Source organism: Thermobia domestica, chromosome 5, assembly GCF_964235325.1.
Source record: "Thermobia domestica chromosome 5, izTheDome1.hap1.1, whole genome shotgun sequence".
NCBI classification, from domain to species: domain Eukaryota; kingdom Metazoa; phylum Arthropoda; class Insecta; order Zygentoma; family Lepismatidae; genus Thermobia; species Thermobia domestica.
In genome coordinates this window covers 145,754,468-145,775,969 of record NC_137458.1, presented here as the reverse complement: position 1 = coordinate 145,775,969, position 21,502 = coordinate 145,754,468, and the positions used below count along the sequence as shown (strand labels likewise).

At 33.1% G+C, this 21,502-nt stretch overlaps 1 protein-coding gene across 1 annotated transcript in view; it reads left to right on the top strand.

Moving 5' to 3' along the window:
• The window catches only part of LOC145685269 (uncharacterized), a 98,110-nt gene that overhangs the window by 49,680 nt on the left and 26,928 nt on the right, over positions 1 to 21,502 (top strand). The window contains exons 3-4 of the mRNA XM_081757637.1: positions 7,145 to 7,216; positions 11,209 to 11,272. Coding sequence (XP_081613763.1) covers positions 7,145 to 7,216; positions 11,209 to 11,272 — 136 coding nt within the window. The remainder of the gene's footprint in view (positions 1 to 7,144; positions 7,217 to 11,208; positions 11,273 to 21,502) is intronic.

The window sequence follows — 21,502 nt, the reverse complement described above, 5'->3', positions numbered from 1 at the left end:
TAATCCCCAGGTTAGATGTTGATCTATTATTATCCTAAATATATAGTGTATTCGACTCTTTTCACCTCCAAATTCTTAATACCAATTTTGTTAGACAGAATTATTTCTGACAACGGCTTGTGAAAAATTATATAATGAGACTTTTGTAAATTTAATGACAACGAGTTTATGCATAACCAACGATATAATGTAGATAAGTCTTCTTTAATGTATGTTATCAGTTCCTCTATAGTATCAGCTTTATAGAATATAGCACCATCATCAGCAAATAAAGTTATTCTACCTCTTATATTAAGCAGATGAAAATCATTTACATAAACTAAGAACAGTAACGGTCCCAATATGGAACCTTGTGGAACACTCGATTTGAGCCTCATTACTTTCTTTTCCATTTACTAAGACATATTGTGACCTATTAGATAAATAACTTTTAAACCATGAAAGAGACATACCTCTGAATCCTAAATTTTCTAGCTTTTGAAGCAATATGTTATGTTTGAGTGTATCAAATGCTTTTTTTAAATCAATAAACAATCCTGCTGCAAGTTTATTGTTATCCAAACAATCTTGAATTTCTACTACTATATCAGTTACAGCATTTAAGGTACTTGATTTTTTCCTAAAACCATATTGATATTTATAAAAATAATTTATAGACTCTAGATAAGTTACCATTCTATTATATACACACTTTTCAATTAATTTGGAAATGCAGCTTAATACTGATATTGGCCTATAATTATTCGGATTTAACTTATCTCCACCTTTATAAATTGGAATGACTTTGGCAGTTTTACATTGCATTGGAAATTCGCCTAAAGTAAAGGAAAGATTTACTAATTCAGATAAAGTATGGCTTATGGTGTCCTTGCAATATATTAAAAATTCATTATGTAATCCATCTTTTGTCTGATTTCTGTTTTTCTTTAGCGAACTAATAATTCTAATAATTTCCATGTGGGTAACTGGCGTAAAAAAGAATAAGCGGTTGTATGGTATACCCGTATTCAAAGCTGTATTTTCCAGTAAGGGTATCTTTGATGCTAGTGTTTTACTAACATTTGCAAAATAATCATTCAACACATTTGATATATGTTCATTATCAACTAAGGTATTTCCTATTTTTAATTGTATACAATCTATATCATTATTTATCTTATTAGTTAATATTTCTTTAACAACAACCCAAAATTCCCTACTGTCAAACAAAGATTCCTGTATTTTTTTGTGATAATACTCGCTCTTCAGTTGCCGTCTCGACTTTGTTACCATATTTGTAAGTTTTCTCTGCTCATTACGTATATCTATATTATCTGGGAATTTTTTAATTAAAGAGTAATATTTATCTCTCATTTTTACTAAACTTAACAATTCCTCGTTTATCCAAGGAGACTTAGGTTTATATCCTTTCCTACAGACCTTATGCGTATTTTTGTATTTAGATATTTCAATCCTTTCTGACATATACTTTATCAATTTACCGTATTGTTCATCAATACAATTAATAGTTAATGAAAGTTTTGTATTCCTAAAATAATTATTTAGTTTATTATAATTTATTTTATGTAAACATGAATGTTCCATATTGTTTACATAATATTGTACTCGTTGAAATATGATGTTACATATTAATATATTATGGTCACTTATATCAGCTAATATATTATTAACAGAAACCACTTGACTTAAATCGTTTACTAATACATGATCTATCAGGGTTCTACTGTTATCAGTCAGCCTGGTCGGATATTTAATATTTGCTGAAAGAGGCCATAATTTCCACAAAACTGTACATATTTCAAAGTTTCAGTTGAATCTCTGTTTAAGGTATCAATATTAAAGTCCCCTATCATTAGAATGGATGAATTTTTACAACTAGTTAACACAATCTCCATGTCAACTAACAGTTCATTAACCATATTCTTATTTGGATTGTATATACTAAAAGCATTAAATTTTTCGACATAAATTTTATCTGTATTCCTAGTATACTATACGCTGTATCTATAATATATAATTGTCTACAAATTAATTCATTACTGATATAAATAAGTATTCCTCCACCGCGATTATAGTCCCTATACACATAGAACTTATTATAGTTATTAATAGTATAGTATTCAATTTCACCAGAATGCAACCATGTCTCAACAATAATTATAACTTTTACAATATGTATTATATGTAACAGTAGTTCTAGTTCATTAATTTTATTTCATATACTTCTAGCATTTAAATATAAAATTGAAAAAAAATCCCTATTGTTTGAATCAATACAGTTTTTAGCATACTGTTCTATATTGTGAAAACTATATTCATACAGATTGATACGTAAATCTATGTGTTCATCCATATTTGGCTTTCTTTACGATTCCCATTGTCTGTCTTCCCGATTTTTGTTTTGTTTCTCTTGTTTTCTAAGATGATCTTAATTTGTAGTTTAAATATCAGTTCTAAGTAACACTTTTCCATAGTCAATTCGGGATACTTCTCTTTCATACAACATTTTGGATGTTAGGCATTCCTTTTCGTTGGAAGCCGTACAGTTTTTCTTTCTTTTTTGGCAAGATATATAATATAAACTTTGGGTTTACCTTTTCCCGAACAATGTTTTTGTTCATGATTTTTTTGTCCACAAATTTTATAAGTTGGTTTGTCATCCTTGAAGAACCTTTGGGTATATCCTAAATCAAGACAACGAAGGCATCTAGGAATTGAAACGAAATCTTTGATTGTTAAGGCTTCGTATAGATGATATACCCTATTTGTATGAAGTAGCTCCTTATAGATTTCATTGGGTGCTTCAATTACCAAATGGCACCTGGTGTCATTCTTTGGTCCTGTTCTGAATTTCGGCTTTACTTCTTTCTTTGCCAATTCCACATCGTTATCTTCCAAGTTTTGCTCAATAATTGTAGACACAATATCTGCGTCTTTCATTTCTGCCGGTACGTTGTATATAATGGCCAATGGTCTTGTCTTCCTTTTTTTTCTTCAATTTTGAATTCTTCCATCACCTTTTTATTTCTTGATATGTTTTCTATATCTTCTTTAGTTTCTGTTTCGACTATCAGTGATCCACCCACCGGCTTGACAGAAACAACTTTAGCTCTTTCCTTAATTGGATTAAAAGACTTCACAAGGTTGGTTTGAAGATCTTTGATGGACTCATTCTCCTTCCCTTTTAGAAATATGACTGGCTTTTGTTTGGCCATTGCCTCTTTAATTGCTCTTGCTCTTACCGTCTCTTGTTTTTCTACTATCTCTGCAAAAGTTTTTGTTTTGGGATCAGCAGTCGTGCATGAAACAGTATTTTGATTTCTTATTTTTTCCTCAGCAATGACTAGTTCCGATAAACCTGAAACCGACATAAAGGATAAAAAATAGATTGGATTACTTATTTTTTCCAGATTGACAACTGCTAAAATAGAATCTACATACAATACGGTTTTCGTACAGCTTTAAAACCACCTTGAAGTTTAGAAAAGAACATCAGCCAATTTAAGAGTTATTACACGAACCCCAATGAGAAATCGGGTATTTATGAAATAAAATACAGTTGCCAAGAGAGTTATATAGGCAAAACGAAAAGAAATTTAAAAGTCCGAGTAAAGAAACACATTAAAGATTCGAAAGAGGATAATCTGGTGTCAGGTTTATCGAAACATCTAAAAGAAACGCAACACAGGGTAGAAGATTCAAAAATTTTATTTGGAGCTATAAATGAAGTAGAGAGATTGGTTTTTAAAAATTTATTTATTCATTAAAAAAAAAAAAAAAAAAAAAAACTTAGACAAGGGATGGCTGAGTGACGAATGAGAGGCAGTTATTACAACATTTTCACAGCATTGGCATGACAATCAAAATAACATGAGTTGGCAACCTTCCAACAAAAGGCGCACAGATTGACCCCGCCATATTTTAGTTTGCTTCAATATCATCTGCAGATCCCTAACGCACTTGACAACGTGTTTTTTGTGCAACACAGCTTTCCCCTTGGTAAGTCTGTTCCTTTTTATTCCTTTATTCCTTGATGTTTCTGTTCTTTTCTTCCTGTTTTTAACCTCCGTGACCAAGACTCCAGAGGATAGTCAAAAGCTTGGAATCCTAAAGATTCCAGAATTACAGAAACTTATGAGTAGAACGTATTTAATTAATTTAAAATGAGAAATCAACTCCTGAATTTCATTCTCTAACTTTCAGAGATTCCGAAATATGGACATTTTAATGTAATAATTGCCACCCATATTCCCTCTCCCCTCTTGTCGAATTATCAGAAATCTTTCCTTAGTACTACCTTACGTCACAAACCCTGTCTTCTGTCCAAATTTGAAATTTCTAGCTTCAGCAGTTGGGCCTGGGGTTTCAACGGTAGGTCATTCAGGACTTGTTTTATATATAGAGGTTAAATATTTACTCCCTTAATCAACTTTTCCCCTCCAGAAATTTATATTTTATACCACCCTCAGAGAATTGATCTGAAATCAACATTAGTGGCTGGTTGTAATTAGTTGCTGCAGCACTTGAATTGACTCATCTTTATGATAATTTGTAAACGTACTCTTTCATTTACTGCGTCTAATATTTAATGTATTATTAACTGTACTGTTCCGGCGTTCCTTGAAAGTTACCATATTATCAACTTTTGTGATGTTGCCATTGTTTATCGTTCACATAAAATAGTGCAATATAAACTTCTAAGAAGAGATGAGTTCCATATGAGTTGTCCAGATCTGCTGAAGAAGGTGTTAGGGAATACCGAAACATCACAGTTAACAATACTTTAAATATTAGTTGTAATAAGTAAAAGAGTATGTTTGCAAATTTGTTGGTTATTTTGGAGTTTGATGTTCCTTTTCAGCAATATAGCCATATGAGATGTGCTACTACAACTTAATTGTGTGAAATCCGAATCACAAAGTACGGCCAGAAATCGAATCAGAGTTTCTCCAGCTAAAGATACGTATGCTAATCGCAGCCACAAGAAAGTCAAATTAACATCGGTGTTGGCGATGCTGAATCTGTATCATGTTGATGAAGTATTACATCCTAAGTATCTATGGATGTGTGGATGAATGAATGAGCAATACAGGTGTATCAAAAAAGACTTTACCACTTCGAAAACTCACATTGATTTATTTATTTAGCTTAGAGACGTGGTTTTTGTGTCATTTTGTAGCAAAGTACATCAAGTTTTTACCTTATACCTAAAGAGGTTCAATGTGGCTTCCATTGGTGATGCTGTACACATCCCTCCAAAACATCCACCCATTCCACACAAAATTCCTTACGAGCAATTCTATCAGCTTCTTTTATTTCTTGCACCATTTGTAATTTGTATGGTTTGAGATGCATCCATTTTCTCAACTGTCATGTGCGGACGGCCAGCTGTCGAGAAGCACGCCCGGTTGATTTTGTAGGACTGTTCACTTGCTCTACAACGTCTTCAGACGTATAGGGACGACTTGAAGGTTTGTTGTGTCTTACCAAACAATTCAGTTTCAATAAAACACTTATGCCACTGATAAATAGTAAGCCTACTGGGAGGATCTTCACCATATTTTATACGAAAAGTACGTTGCACAGTTGTCGCAAACTTGGATTCTTCAAACCAAAACACACAGTTAGGACGCTCGGGACCAGTAAAGACAGCCATCTTTGCTCCAACTGCCGCTAGCGCTTGCGTTGGCTTGTTTCTGAACTAGTGTACTACGTGAGTCAAAACTTGACGTATCTTGCTACAAAATGACACCAAAACCACGTCTGTAAGATAAATAAATAAATAATTTGTGAGTTTTCAAAGTTCTGAAGTCCTTTATATCATCGACAATTTAAACTTACTTGTGTCTAACGTGGTTTGGACTAATAATATATCACTTGTATATAGTAGTTGGAAGAAGGAAACTAAAAACAGAATTTTGTCCTGGATTTATTTTCTTTCACCATCTTACGAACATTTTTGAACTTTGTTTCATGTTTCTGGTTAAGTTTCCTAACAGTTCAGCAAAGTATGGAAATTTCTTTATTTTGGAGGAAGCAAATAAGCACAAGGCAAGACTTATTTTCAATTTGGCATCCCAGCTGACTATTTGCCTACCTTCGTTTATTTTCCTTAAAGATGTAGTAACTGCAACATATTAAGCATAATGATTAGTTATTTAAAAAGGATTTTCATTCGAATTACTAACGTTTGTCAAATTGAAGCGCTGTTAGTTGTATTTTGCCCTTGCAGGATCAAAATTGTATAATCTAAAAAATGTTAAAATTTTTAAGCTCTTAAAATATACTCATTCGGAGCGTGATTTAGATTCTATAAGTTGTAAAAAAGTATAAAAAAAATTTATTTACAACTAGTTGAATTATCCATTCTTCGCATATGGGCTGTATTTGGAAGTCAACGCCTGTGAGAGCATCACCATTGGCCTCAGCGACCGCGAAAACTATAGATTTGACACTAATATATTTCATTTTGGATTATTTTTACATGTCTCGGTACCCCCTTCCCCCAGTGACCCCCGAACCGCAGCCGAATGAGGTGAATGCGATCGGAGTTCCACCATTGATCTCAGCGACCGCGAAAACTATGAATTCGACACTAACATCGGTCATTTTCTACTATTACATGTCCCGGTAAACGCCCCCTTCCCCCACGAGACTTCCCTGGTTCGAATTTTGAAAAAAGCTCTTCGTCTTGGTCTGGAGCCTGGACCAAGGTACCCGTGACCAAAATTTGGCAACTCTCGGTTTTCACTTGCCTGGTCCCCAGGCCGCACACAGACAGATAGACAGACACACAGACAAACAAACTCTTTATTTTATTTATATTAGGTTAGATTAGTACAATGCCACTTAAATTACAATATTTTCCGGAATCAGATGAGTTTTAATTGTTCTCTTAGCAGTGAAAGAATGAAAAATTAAAACAGTTAATTTACAAAGAAATATCATGTACATTCTCTTGTACAACCAACTTCTTAAAGTTAACATATTTTATATAGGTAGAGTACTCGTATATCAATGAAGTTCTCTCTAAATTAATGAGAGATTGGTTGATATTCTTTAATATGTAGTCATTATATGGCAATAGGTCAAAATGCCTATGCCTATGGACAATGGCCTGAAAAATGTTTTCCTTTCTTTGCAGTTACTTGCGCAGAGGTGGCGTGATACTGTACAAGATTATTGTGATGGATACAAAAAACTTGATGTTACACCAGTACGTATTTACACAATGAACTAAAATGTTATATATATATATATATATATATATATATATATATATATATATATATATACAGGGTGGGCCATTTTAATTAATCCACGGAAATATCTGAAAAATGATAAAACATAGAAGAAATGTTTGAAGTACACGTTATATATTGCTAAGGGGGAAAACCAATTCCGCCAAAAGTACCCCTCCTCGCCCCCCGTAAATGGGGGTAACGGGGGGTAACTTTGAAATGCCGAATGGGAACATGGGTCGAGTAATACCTCGTTCGAAAGGTCTTGGAAAACTAAGTAACGCTGTACCAAAAGATGTTTCATATTGTGCACCAGTTTCAAAATGGCCGCCATGATATGGTTCGGAAACTCCTGTACCCGTAGTATGAAAACCATGGAAGGTAAATGAATGGAACAAAATTGAAATAAATAAATATCATAGGATGATCCCTGTGATCCCAGTGGCCTCCCTGAAGGGGTCTTGGGAGTTAACTTCAAAATTTCAAATAGTAACATGAGTCGAGTGGTACCTCGTTCGATAAATCTTGCAAAATCAAACATCTTGCAGGAGAAAACGATTGAGGTGAAATGGCAGTGTTCTCAAAAGGCCGCTAATAGTTACTCAAAATGTAACTGTGGCCATCCGCATTAACTCAGTGCACCAATTCTCTATCCATGAAGTCTGCCTTCCAAACAGCATTGGGTAGGTCAAGCGTACGCCCGAACCCTTGTCCGATCGGACATTGAAATTTTGAAGTTAGCCCCCAAGACCCCTTCAGGGAGGCCACTGGGATCACAAGGATCATCCTATGATATTTACGTATTTCAATTTTGTTCCATTCATTTACCTTCCGTGGTTTTCATACTACGGGTACTGGAGTTTCCGAACCATATCATGGCGGCCATTTTGAAACTGGTGCACAATATGAAACATCTTTTGGTACAGCGTTACTTAGTTTTCCAAGACCTTTCGAACGAGGTATTACTCGACCCATGTTCCCATTCGGCATTTCAAAGTTACCCCCCGTTACCCCCATTTACGGGGGGCGAGGAGGGGTACTTTTGGCGGAATTGGTTTTCCCCCTTAGCAATATATAACGTGTACTTCAAACATTTCTTCTATGTTTTATCATTTTTCAGATATTTCCGTGGATTAATTAAAATGGCCCACCCTGTATATATATATATATATATATATATATATATATATATATATATATATATATATATATATATATATGTGTGTGTGTGTGTGTGTGTGTGTGTGTGATGAATGATAGTGGTGGTGGTGGTGAAGATGTTGACTTAATCTATGGGTGATTGAAAGATAGATAACTCAATTTAATGGTGGGGGACGTGGGGCTCAGTGGTAGAGCGTTTACCTCTTGTGCATGCCGTCCTTTGTCCGGTCCCGTCTCGTGCCACATGAACTTTGTGGTGGACAAACACCGTGTTCGTAGGTTTTCTCGAAGTCCTCCCGTTTCCTCCCACTTTCTTCAGTCCACCATTTCATTTATTTGTTGTTATTACCGTCTCTTTTAACCTCGCCGGCATAACCGTGGAAGGTAAAAGTGAAAGATTTCATTTTTCAATTTAGTGGTCAAGAAAGGTAAGGAGAATTAAGAATATTACAGTTAAACCTATCATTCATAGTAACTTTCCACGTATTTTCGTCGGTCCACTTTGTATTAGCACGCTAGCTTCTTAATGGTAGAACGCAAGTTTGATGAATCAATACTAGGTGATGTTAGTTTGAGATGGATAGCATGTTATTTGTGGGTTCTTCAATTTCCTCCAAGGTCCTAGCATTGAACTTCTTTATTTTTAGGGGCATTTTCCCGTGTGAAGTTAAGGAATTAATTTAATTTCGTTATAAATTATAACTATTTGAAAATTTGTTCCAAATGAAATGAAATGAAATGAAATCTGTAAACTTTTACGTCCCACGATTATGCCTGCTAGGCTAAAGGAGGCTATGATGATGGGACATGAATGAAATGATGGAATGAAGAAAGTGGGAGGAAACGGAAGAACCCCAAGAAAACCCACGCACACGGAGTTTGTTTATGACAAAGCTCACTTGGCGTGAGCTGGGTGGCAAAATAGTAAGTGCCAAAAGTAAAAATGTTGGGAAATTGAAAAAAGAAACTGTTGTTGTACAGTCCAAAATTATTGTCGCATATCTATAAATATGTTGTTATAGGAATATAATTTGATAACGAATTCGCCCGGTATTTCTTATAATGTTAGTGTTTGTATAATCGGCAAAGACATGTATGTGGAAAATTTCATGTCAAAAGAGCAGTAAATAAGAACAGTAAAACGAAAATAAAACTTTCTTGTCCATTTGGCAATATTTTGTTTTACTCATTCTAATTTTCGTATTTATAATTCTTTTCCTATGAAATTTATGACAAATATACATTTCACAATTATACACATAGTATCAGTATTAAAAGTAGCCTGCAAAATCATTATCAAAATATATTCTTACAAGAAGACAGTTATAGATATGCGACAATCATTTTGGACATGAGTGTACATGTGGGGACGTTTGTACTGGTGACATCTTTACACGCTCCTTTGAACAACTTTGAGGCCTATAATCCTTTAAAATATATATATATATATATATATATATATATATATATGTAACGTTCTACAGCATTTCGGTATTGACACTTTAAGATGAAAAATGGTGTTTGTATTCCTTTGGCACTTACATCGTTTACCATTTTCTCTTCAAATGCAGATATAGAAACTGTCTGTCACATTTTACTTAAATAAATTATAATATTAATCTTGCAGTGTCAATGAGTTAATCTCAGCGAAATCATTTCAAGAACATTTCTGATGCTCCTCCTTGGCCATGCCCACGTACGAAAATCGATAACTTTACTCAAATCAACTCACACATTTATTTATCCATACCACCACCACTTGGCTTAACAGCCTGAGGTCCTGAGCCGCTCCAACGCCATCTGTCAGCGACCAGCTGAACTACGTGTAGCCTAGCGACGAGCAGCTGCATCGCCCTGTCACTAACCGGCGTATCGGGAGCTCTCTAGACCTAGTGACCATCACGTCTTTCATTCACATGACTCCCCAGATTGTCTCACGACGCTGGGTGGATGCACCGGCCGGGAATCGAACCTGGAACCACGCGGACATGAAGCCAATGCTCCAACCACTAGACTACCTTATTTATCCATAACTAAAATGAAATAAATCGTAAATCATGATCTGTTGGCCAACTAAAAATCTTACCACCATAGCCGGAGCTATGGGGGGGGGGCATTGCCCCCCCAACTTTTTGACAAAAATTAAAAATGCCACCTATAAGATTCTTTAATTCTCATTTGTATTTACCGTTCCCCCCGTCCCTTCCCGGAGACAATTCCTAACTCCGCCCATGCTTACCACTCAACTGTACCGAAAAAAAATTACAAAATCTAAATAAACGAAACACAAAACTTATACCTCATCAATTTTCAGGCCTTCTACAAGCTTTGTGATTTACTCATTTACTTTTTGTAATAACCTTCCAGTACAATTGAATGGTAGGATTGTCAGTTGGTCAGCAGGTATATTTATTTTATACTAGCGATATATTTAATTTTAGTTATGGACAAACAAACATGGGACTTATGCAGAGTCGTTCTGACGCGTGATTAGTGTCATACTAAAGAGTTGGACTAACTTATGTTCCTTGCTGTAGTCAGGCCATTAGTATGACGCTAATTATACGTCAAAATGACCCTGCCTAAGGTCCCATATGAGTTGAGTAAATTTATTGATTTTCGTACTTCGGGTAACCGAACATGAAAAGAGAAACAGCTCTTCAAATGATTTCGCTGAGAGAAACACTCTGACAATATCAGGTTAACCATATTATTTGCAAGTTCCATAATTTAGAAGGAATACTGCATACTTATTAAACAAGTTCATTTTTTCTTTTTTTTTTAATTGTAAATGTTCTTTTCGTAGCAGAATCAAGAAACTGCATGGAGGTGTAGGTTGGAAGAGGCAGATGTAGAGGAACGTTCATTAGGTAATTGATATTCTTTTCAAAATTTCATTTACTAATACTTTTACTTGAAAAAAAAGTAATACTGATAAGCATTGTCGACTGGATCTCTTCCTGTTTTAATTTAACAGATTAAAGTTAAAAACTAGTATCAAATGAACAGTAATTGATCATATTAAAAAATAATGTTGGGAAAAAAATAACGGTTAAAATTAAACCATTCTATCAGGCCTTGTTTCCATATGCTGTGATAAAATATATAAAAACACAAACACGTAACAGTTTCAACACACTATCTGCCTTCATCAGACTTCCTGAAAGTGGACTCCATGTCTGGAAATGGAATCTGGAGTGAAGAAGTGGAAGTCTGATGAACACAGATAGTGTGTTGAAACTGTTACGTGTTTATGCTTTTATACAGGGTGATTATAATTAAAGTCCCACTTACTTTCAAAATGCTGTAAAAGAGAACCACAGGTCAGAATGACTTCAAATGTGAACTGGATATACTTAAAGAAGGGGGAAATGGTATAGCATAAGAAAAAAGTTCCCAAGTATATCCAATCTATAGATTGCGCTGTAAGTGGCATGACGAAAGTGGATTCGGATACAAGTGACATTTTGAAGCGAAATACGACGGCTTTGACATAAGTTGCACATTAAACCAACTGTACTGTTCAATGTACATGATTGTTTCGGTTTTGTCCAAAAAAAAAAAAAAAATCCAAGTCATTCAATAGTTGTGGTGCTGTTAATGGAAAGCTCATCCACCGAATCATTACGTGGTTTTTATGTGGTTTTTGGCTCAAGGACAATTAAAAACCGAATGATTATGTGCTTTTTATTCGTTTTTTTTTTTTTTTGTCTAAGAATAATTAAAAATCGATTTTTCCAATCCAATGTGATACAACCTTGCCGTGGTGGATGGGCTTTCCACTAATAGTGTCACAATTGTTGAATGACTTGTAAGTAATATTTTTTCGTCACAAAACCGAAACAATCATGCACATTGAACAGTACAGCTGGTTTAATGTCCAACTCACGCCAAAGCCGTCGTATTTCGATTCAAAATGTCAGTTGTAGCCGAATCCATTTTCGCTATGCCGCTTGCAGCGCCATCTGTTGATACACTTTGGAACTATTTCTTATGCTATTCCGTTTTTCTCTTCTTCAAATATATTCAGTTCAAATTTGAAGTCATTCTGACCAGTGATTTTTTTTTTTTTTTTTTTTTTTTTTACAGCATTTTGAAAGTGAGACTTTAATTTTAATCACCCTATATTTTTTTTACATAGCCTTGCTCAGTGTTTTGTTGTGTTTAGGTTAAAATTAAAGCTAACTTTAAAATTTATTTGTTGAAATTAAAATTCAAAATGGCAATTTTCAATATTATACATAAGAATTATTTTGAAATTCGAACGTGTAAATTAGTGGATAAAATTACGAACATGAGAAAATAAATCGACTACTTTAAATATTTACATTTTTCAAACTGATAATTAATAAAAATAAAATTAAAATGTCAAAACATTCCGAAAATTTTTTATTGATGATATAGAAGATATAGCTCTTCCTGCTGGTCGAGTGGTTAGCGCGCACGCCTTTGGTGCATGGGAGCACGGTTTTGAATCCCGATGGGAGAGAATTTATTCGAACGCATTACGGTAGTTTGAAATTCATCTTTAACTATCCACATCTCAGTTCTGAAAATCTTCGATGCTAAACTTCAACAGTAGATATTGGTATAATGTATTAAAATATAGTAACAGTGATATGTTCCCTATAAAATCCTCTCAAAGATCCTATTTCCAAGATTGACCCCAAGCGCAGATGAAATTATTAGAGATTATCAGTGCAAATTTAGGTGAAATCGATCAACTATCGACCAGATATTTACCATTCGACAAATACTCGAAAAGAAATGCGAATATAATGCCCCTGTACATCAGTAATTTATTGATTTTAGAAAGGCCTACGACTCGGTTAGAGGAGAAATATTGTACAACGTTCGTACAGAATTGGAATACTGAAAAAGCTAGTTAGATCAGTTGAGATGTGTTTAAATGAATCCCAAAGTAAAGTCCTAGTAGGAAAATTCTTGCTCACGAGCTTTCACGTCCAGAATGGCCTGAAACAAGAAGATGCGTTGTCTTCATTATTGTTCTGGAGTACGATATAAAGAGAATCAAAGACAATAACTAGAGCCCAGAGCTGAATGGTATTCACCAGATTATGGCGTATTCTGATGATGTAAATATAGTAGGGTATGATAAGAGAACAATAGAAAGCAATGCAGAAGTCTTATTAAATGCTTGCAGGGACATGAATTTGAAGTAAATGAAGAGGAGCAGTATTAATATTGCCGGTTTGAGCGCAGTTTCATTTCATCGTATTTTTATATATAAATTTTACTATTAAATCACATTTTCCCGAATTATCCTAGCGCAAAAGCGTATCACCCTAGCAATGAAAATGAAATAATTATTTATAATCAGTTTATATACAATAAATGAAGAAGTGTGTAATTTGTGGTGAATTAAAACAATTCCAAGAATTTTGAAGAAATGGAAATACAAGACAAGATGGGTGTAAGGCATGTCGTGATAAAATTAAAAAAAAAAAAAAAAAAAATATGATGGAAGTAGAAAAGGTGGGAGCGTTTGTATAAGTTGTAAATCGTGAACAACAATCTGAAAAAGAATTTAGATTTGCAAAATGAACTTAATTATATCAACTTCACTATCAACTATCACTTTTAGAATTTTGTGTTGATTATAAGAATGGACTAATTCAACTTGATGAAAGAGCCAGATATCATCTTCACAAAATAAATGAATTATAGGATAATGCTTTACCGTATAAAAATTTAGACTATTGTTTCAGTTTTAAGAAGCATCTTGTAATTTATCAATCATATTAATAATAATAAGAGAGATGATTATTTTAAAAAATTCCTGGAATGGAGATCAAAGATGATGCCTTATTCAGATTGGGAGTAAAGCTGATGCTCTACTCAAGTTAGGAGAAATAAATTACAGTTTTTATGAATATTTCATAAAAGCATTATATATAAGATTACTTATATATAAACTTAAACCTAGTCACATTTATTTAATTTAACTCTTCTATTCTCTGTTTTATTTTTTGTCTTTTTATCTTAGAGTCATTCTTTCTTTAAATCTATCCTGTAATATCCTCAAGCTAGTGTATGTATCCCTTCTTCTAATACGTACCTCTTATTATCGTAAGAGCTTAAGGCTAATTTGTTTTCTTCTACTGAAAATACATTTACAGTTGTTTACTTTTTGAAACACAATCTTCATAGTCCTTGAAGGATATTTCCGATTTAATAAAATTTGATTTTATTCCTTTTGCTTTTCTTATTTGACCTTTCTTTTCTCTTCATTTTTTTAATTATCTATATCTCCGTTTTTCTTAATGGCATACATTTTTGATTTAAGACGTACAACCTTCTCTGTTACTACATCTTTAAGATCATTTCTAAAATTTCCTAATACTCTCTCGTTAACCTGCTTTAAGCCATATTCATTATTTTCGTTGTAACTAGATGTATCTAAATGTTCGTACATATCTTCCATAACTTTATATATATTATATGTTTCAATATGTGCGATAACAGAATCACTAACACTCATTGATAGTGTCACTTTATCTTCATATTTTTAACGCATTGTAATAGAAATTATACAAACATATTTTAGATATATCTAGAACTGACATTCTAACATAGATATGCTTGTTCATAGGATTTTAGTTTTATACAAATAAATAGCAGCAAGATTTTCAGAAAATATCGTTCTATCTTTAAAGGTAAATTTCACACTTAACTTTTCCACTATTTTTTTTTTTTTTTTTTTTTTATGCACAAGTTTTACATCTACTCTCTTATATTCTCCATTGTTTTGCCATACAGCATTATTTGCTAACTTGTAGAAATCTTTTTTTCAGCATCATTCCTTGCTTGTGATCGAATTTTTGTATTTAAATCTATATATTTCTTTGACTTTGCTGATTGTTTAAATGCTAATATCTTACACATATTTTTTCAGTTAAGATCTTGTAATACATAGAACTTTAGATTGTGATAATTCAATATATAATTCTCTTTATTGTAACGTGTTGTTAATAATTTTGGGAGTTTCTTATTATTTATATAATTTTATGCAGTTAATGGTAGATCTGAATGCTTAATACGAAGTTCTTTAGGATATTCTAAATCAACTTAGAAATGTATCCAATATTAAAATTATCATCTCTTTGTAATATTTTGTTCCTCCAATATTTCTCATTTGCGCTAACAACGTATTTTCATTTAAATCCCCCATAAGGCATATGATGATTCATAGCCCAATATTATTCATTATTCGCATCCATATACGTATCTAAAAAAATTTCTTATTAAGATTGTAATTTTCTACATATTTATTATTTGCTATAGCATATCTATTTGAACATTGAGAAATGCCTTTTCTTATACCTTTTTCTATAAAGAGCAATTTGTCATAATCAGTTTATAATTCTAATCTCTGATTTGTCGATTTTAACATTGACTCCCAGAAAAATCTAGGACCAGTGAAATACCATGCTGGATCCAATTTATATATTATGCACTGTCTCTAATTTTCAATATCTACTAATTGAGGGATATCTGTTCTGTTATAAAATTGAGTTAAAAAGGAATAATTTCTTATACTTCCAACCTCCAACCTATACTTAATATTGTTTCTGATTGTACATGTATATTAATATGTTCTTTCGAGGTGTCTGTTTTAGTGGCGTATTCGATAGAGGTGTGAAGCAATTTATTTTATCAATGGTGTATAGGGAATTAAATTTCTTTTCTAATGCTTTTTGCGCTGGGATAGTTCAGAGAGTGAGATTTATATATAAAAATGTTTGTCTAGGAAAGTGCGCTCAAACCGGCAATATTAATATTACTCGAACGAAACTAAATACATGGAAGTTCAGCGGGGTCGTAATACTACAAATTATGGATGCGTCAAAATACCACATAATACTTTCGACAAAGTGAATACTTTGATATATCTAGCATCAGTCTTAACAGAACAAAACCAGAACCACGAAGGAATTAAATGTCGCCTGAAAGCAGGAAATTCGTTTTATTATACAATTCAAAATCTTTTGATATCGCATTCTGTCGAGAAATTTGAAGTTTAAAATTTATAAGACGATAATCACATATGTTGTGCCGTGTGGTTGCAAAACATGGTCGCTTAATTCTGAAGGAAGAACGCAGACTGAAAGTGTTTTAGAATAAAATCCTGAGACGAATAATCAGACCCAAGAGGAATAAGGAATGGCGGAAACTTTATAACGAGGAATTGCATAGTTTATACCGTTTACCAAACATTGTTAGGGTCATCAAGTCTGGATGCTCAAGTCGGTAGGTCATGTAGCGAGAATAGAAGAACGTAGGAGCGCTTTGAAGGTTCTAACTGGAAGTCCAATCGGAAAGCGACCATTAGCAAGACCTAGGCGTAGATGAAAAGCCGTAATATTAAGATGGATCTCGCAAAAATAGGAATACAAAGTAGAACCTGGATCCAGTTGGCTAAGGACAGAAGTCAATGGAGAGCTTTTGTAAACGCGGTATTAAACCTTCGGGTTCCATAGGAAATTGAGTTAGTCAGTTAACAGTGATATATTTAAGTTATATTAGTTTGATATCAAATGGTTCTTATAACCCTCCATAATGGTGATAGCATTGTTCTTAAGATCGTGAGAGAAGGTCTTGTGACGATCCAGTCGAGTATAGTTATATCTAACACATAATTAATATTAGTAAAAAATAAATAAACAGGGATTAAACTATTAAACACTGAGGGCCTTATGCAGAGTCGTCCTGACGAGTGATTAGTGCCTTACTAAATAGTTCGACTAACATATGTTTCCTGGAGTAGTCAGGCCTTTAGTATGACGCTAATCATATGTCAAAACGACTCTGCATAAGGCGGAGAAAGATTACAGGGTGTTGTTTTTAATTGTAGTTATCCAGCGTCCATTGCATGCACATTTCTTCTCAAACGAATTTTATTTTCACAAAGTGTGTTTTTAAAGGTAGGCCAATATGTGGAAACGAACATTTCTCGTCTTTTACCTATATGAATTCTTTGGAAGAGAAAATATCTTATATTTTTTGTTAATGATGTAAACCAGAAACAAATTCATAATTATTTTTCCGGAAAGATTCCCGTTCTTAACGAAAAGTACTTGAATAAGAATTTATATTTTAAAATGATCGTGTTCATCAAGTTCTATTTAATTCGTCCAATCCTAAAGAGTGATCTTTAATTCAATATTTAGTTAGAATAGTGTGTGATATACATACTTGCACGTTTAAAATTACAGCGAGAAATAGTTAATTTCGTTTATTGAATTTGTTTACAGAAAATTATCTACAGAAAACATACATTTTCTATACCTTTCCTTTTAGTAGCATAAATTAGAAACTTTTCTTCAAATCTCTTATAAGACAGCAAGCAGTATTGTATTAAAGTATATAAGTCGATATGTGAAACAGGGTATTAAAATCTTTTGTAAGTATCGCCAATTTTCGAAACAAGATACGTAAGAATGCGATTTTTTAAAATTAAAATTTTCAGAAAGGCAAATTCATCATTGATTTTTTTTTGTATCATGTAACTTATGTCAAAGAGTCCTGTAGTATCCTGTAATTAACCATATAGCCGAAGGTCTAAAGAATATAAAATTTGCTCTATCTTAAAAATTAGCATCTTCACTATGGGGTTTTGGTCTTTGTAAGAGTGTTGGAAATGGAATTTAGCTTCTACGTTTATCATTAGTTTTATCAGTGGCAGATGCAAATTGGTACTTACTCCTTTGTTTCACCATAGAAAAGGAAATATTTCACACAATGAACAGAAGAGTTTTTAAAAAAATATTAAATTTACCAGTCTGAGCCAATAAGGAAAGCTGACGGGAGACGAGAAACACAAGAATTAGTGACGGGTCTTGAGGGATGTCATATCGGAAAATAAAAGGAAAGGGTTACTGCAAAAAATTTTCTTGGTTCAATTTCTTCAACTAAATCGCACTATACTAGAATTATGAGTAAAATTTATGTATATAACAAAAGTATGAGGCGTTTACGGAGAAATTCGAAGAAAACTCACCCCGAAAGTAAATTACCTCTTACGAGTTTTTTGATGAGAAACTACTTACACCATATATTAGGGAGAATAAAATATGAACAGGAGTTTTAAAAATGTAAGCTTCTCAGAGGTGAGAGCAGTCTGAGTGGCTGTCTGTTTTGTGTTTTTCAGATTTGATATGGTCCGTAATGTCTTATTTCTACCATGACGATTGAAAACATGACCCTACACTTAGACAAAAAAAAAAACAGTTTCATTGTTATTGTCTTTAATTATTTATTCTTATTATTTTTATGTATAGGAAATTACCATGTACTTTGTCAACAAAACATCACTGTCTTATTGGTGACATTGCCAACAAAATCACGTTTCTTGGCAGTTAATGAATAAGTCACTAGTCACAGGATCCACACACTACACACAGCACACCACAGTGAACAACACTCACAACAAAGTCAACAATTACCATACTGAAATTACGGAAACATTCCCATGTTGAGGTGAAACACGTTATCATTGTTTAGTGTGTAACAACGCAAAGTATTAAATTTCTACGTCCTAGATCAAAGTTTTGAATATTTACCTTAAAAAAAATCCGATATTATAGAAAGCGTAATCAAGAGTTGATATTTGAATGTTCCAACATAAGCCTAAACCATAACTTTCTTTTTTGTATTGTTCGGTACAGCGATCCAGAAATACAAAGAAAATTCGGACAATATAATATTGTAACATAAAACAAACTTTAAATATCAACTTCTGATCTCTAGACGATGCAAAGAGAGATACCGACAAATATTACAATAAATGTTATGGATTTGTCAGTTCATATTTAACTCCTTTGTGCTTTAAGTTGCTATATCCATAAACTAAAGAATATTGCAAAACAACGTTGAGCAAAAATACTTTTCTTTTATTCGCCGAAAACCAGGTCATTTTCGCTTCCCGAAATTTATTTTCGGGACGCCGCGATGCAGATGTTGATTTCAGTACGATCCCGGAAATATAGTAACCCTATTATCAGTATATTATTAAGATGGCCACAAACCTACCAGAAAAACTGGGAAAAGGCAGGGTATTTGAGAAGACCGGGAATAGTCAGGGAAGTTTGCCAAGAGTCAGTGGAGTTTCGGTTTGCTAAAAATGGGATTTTAAAAACAGTTGTAATGAAAATTTCAGATGTGGCTGAGTTTTTTATTTATTTATTTATTTATTTATTTATTTATTGGAAACTTCAAACTTAGAAACTTATTTGTGTTTTCAACTAATGATGTGTAACAATGTTATGTTTTGTAGTTGTGTTTATTAGCTTTTGCTTTCGCCTGTGCAGTAACATATCATATTGGTGAATCATCCACAAAATACAGTTGGATTAAAGATCCAATGGGAAATTCCATTTTTGACACGCGCATAATTACAGTATTTTTTCTTTTTCGTTTCCATTAGTTTCAGGGGCGCCCGAAGAAAATTTTCTAGAGGAGCCCATCTCCATGGTTGCTATATTACCTCTGGTATTTCTGGTATTTAATATACGTGATTTGCTATATTACGTATACATTTTCGTGAGACAGGAGGATCCTAGGCCCCACCCTGTCCCCACCTTCGGGCGTCCATGATTAGTTTCCATGTTATCAGAATTTCATACCTTGCATCAAGTGTAAGTAGCTAATACCAGAAATGAAAGGATTTTGAAATACGGTTACTCGCATTTGGGATTCCGTGTTTTCATTATAATACATTTTAATTTGGAAGCAGGTTTATTTCGGAAGTTCATATGAGTTTACGAAAACAGCTGATAGCATTACACATCAGCGTATCCACTGGGTCAGAATTCAGAGCGTATTCACTAGGTCAGTATTCAATGGATAGCCAGATTAATTTAATTAGAATCTTGATCTTTAAATATGGAATATGTATATAGACACCAAAGTGTACTTTCTACTTTGTTCCTATAATGCAATATTGTTGTACATTTATAGATACATATTTAATCATTTCCCATTAATATTTATACATTTATAATGATTTAATTGTGATGATACGTCTCATAAGTTCAAAAATATCTTTATTCTTATTTTAAAATAATTATAACATTAAAAGTGATGCAGCAATTTGTGAACTATATTCATAGTCCATGAATTCACTCTCTTTAGTCATTCTTTGAGTCAAATTTTCTATCCTTTTTAATGCAAATACGAAATACTCGAAATTTCATAAAAGATCTTTTCAGACAATACGAGTAAAAAAACAGGTAATTTGCTCTTGAGAGTGAGATATTATTATTATTATTATTATTATTATTATTATTATTATTATTATTATTATTATTATTATTATTATTATTATTATTATTATTATTATTATTATTATTATTATTACAATGTGATATTGTTGATATTTCATAAATATATACTTCAGTAATAACTTCAACATAACGTTATTTATTTTAAGAAATTGGATTGAAAAAGTTCTGAGCGGTGATCCGTACTTTTATTTTCCGATGCAACATCTCTCAAGAGCGGCCACTAGTTCTTGCGTTTTTCGTCTCCCATCGGCTTTTCTTATTGATTCAGAGAAGATATTTTAAAATCTTCTGTTCGTTGTGTGAAGTATTTCTTTCTCTATGGTGAGTCATAGGAGTAAATACCAATTTGCACCCGCCACTGATGAAACTAATGATGAATATGGAAGCTAAATTCGATCTGCAACACTCTTTATAAAGACCAGATCGCCGGCAGTGAAGAAGTTCCAATAAAAGCCCAGCCAAGCAGAGGTCAGAAAACAGGACTACTTATAAATGTCAATAGCATGCTTGTCTTCATGCAAACTCTAAGGGAGCTGGTGATATGCTCAGCGAAACGTTCACCACCTCAAAATTATCATACATAACGTAGAACCTGAAAACCATAGGGAGGAATGTCACACTCGTATTATGAAGGTTTTAAACAAGAAAGTTAGAAATAGCTGTACATTCACAATACTTATAGCATTTTATAGCCTTCTTACAGAGCTAGAAGAAATAACACTATTTTTCTTTCTTTTTTTTCTTTCTTTCTTTCTTTCTTTCTTTTTTTCTTTCTTTCTTTCTTTCTTTCTTTCT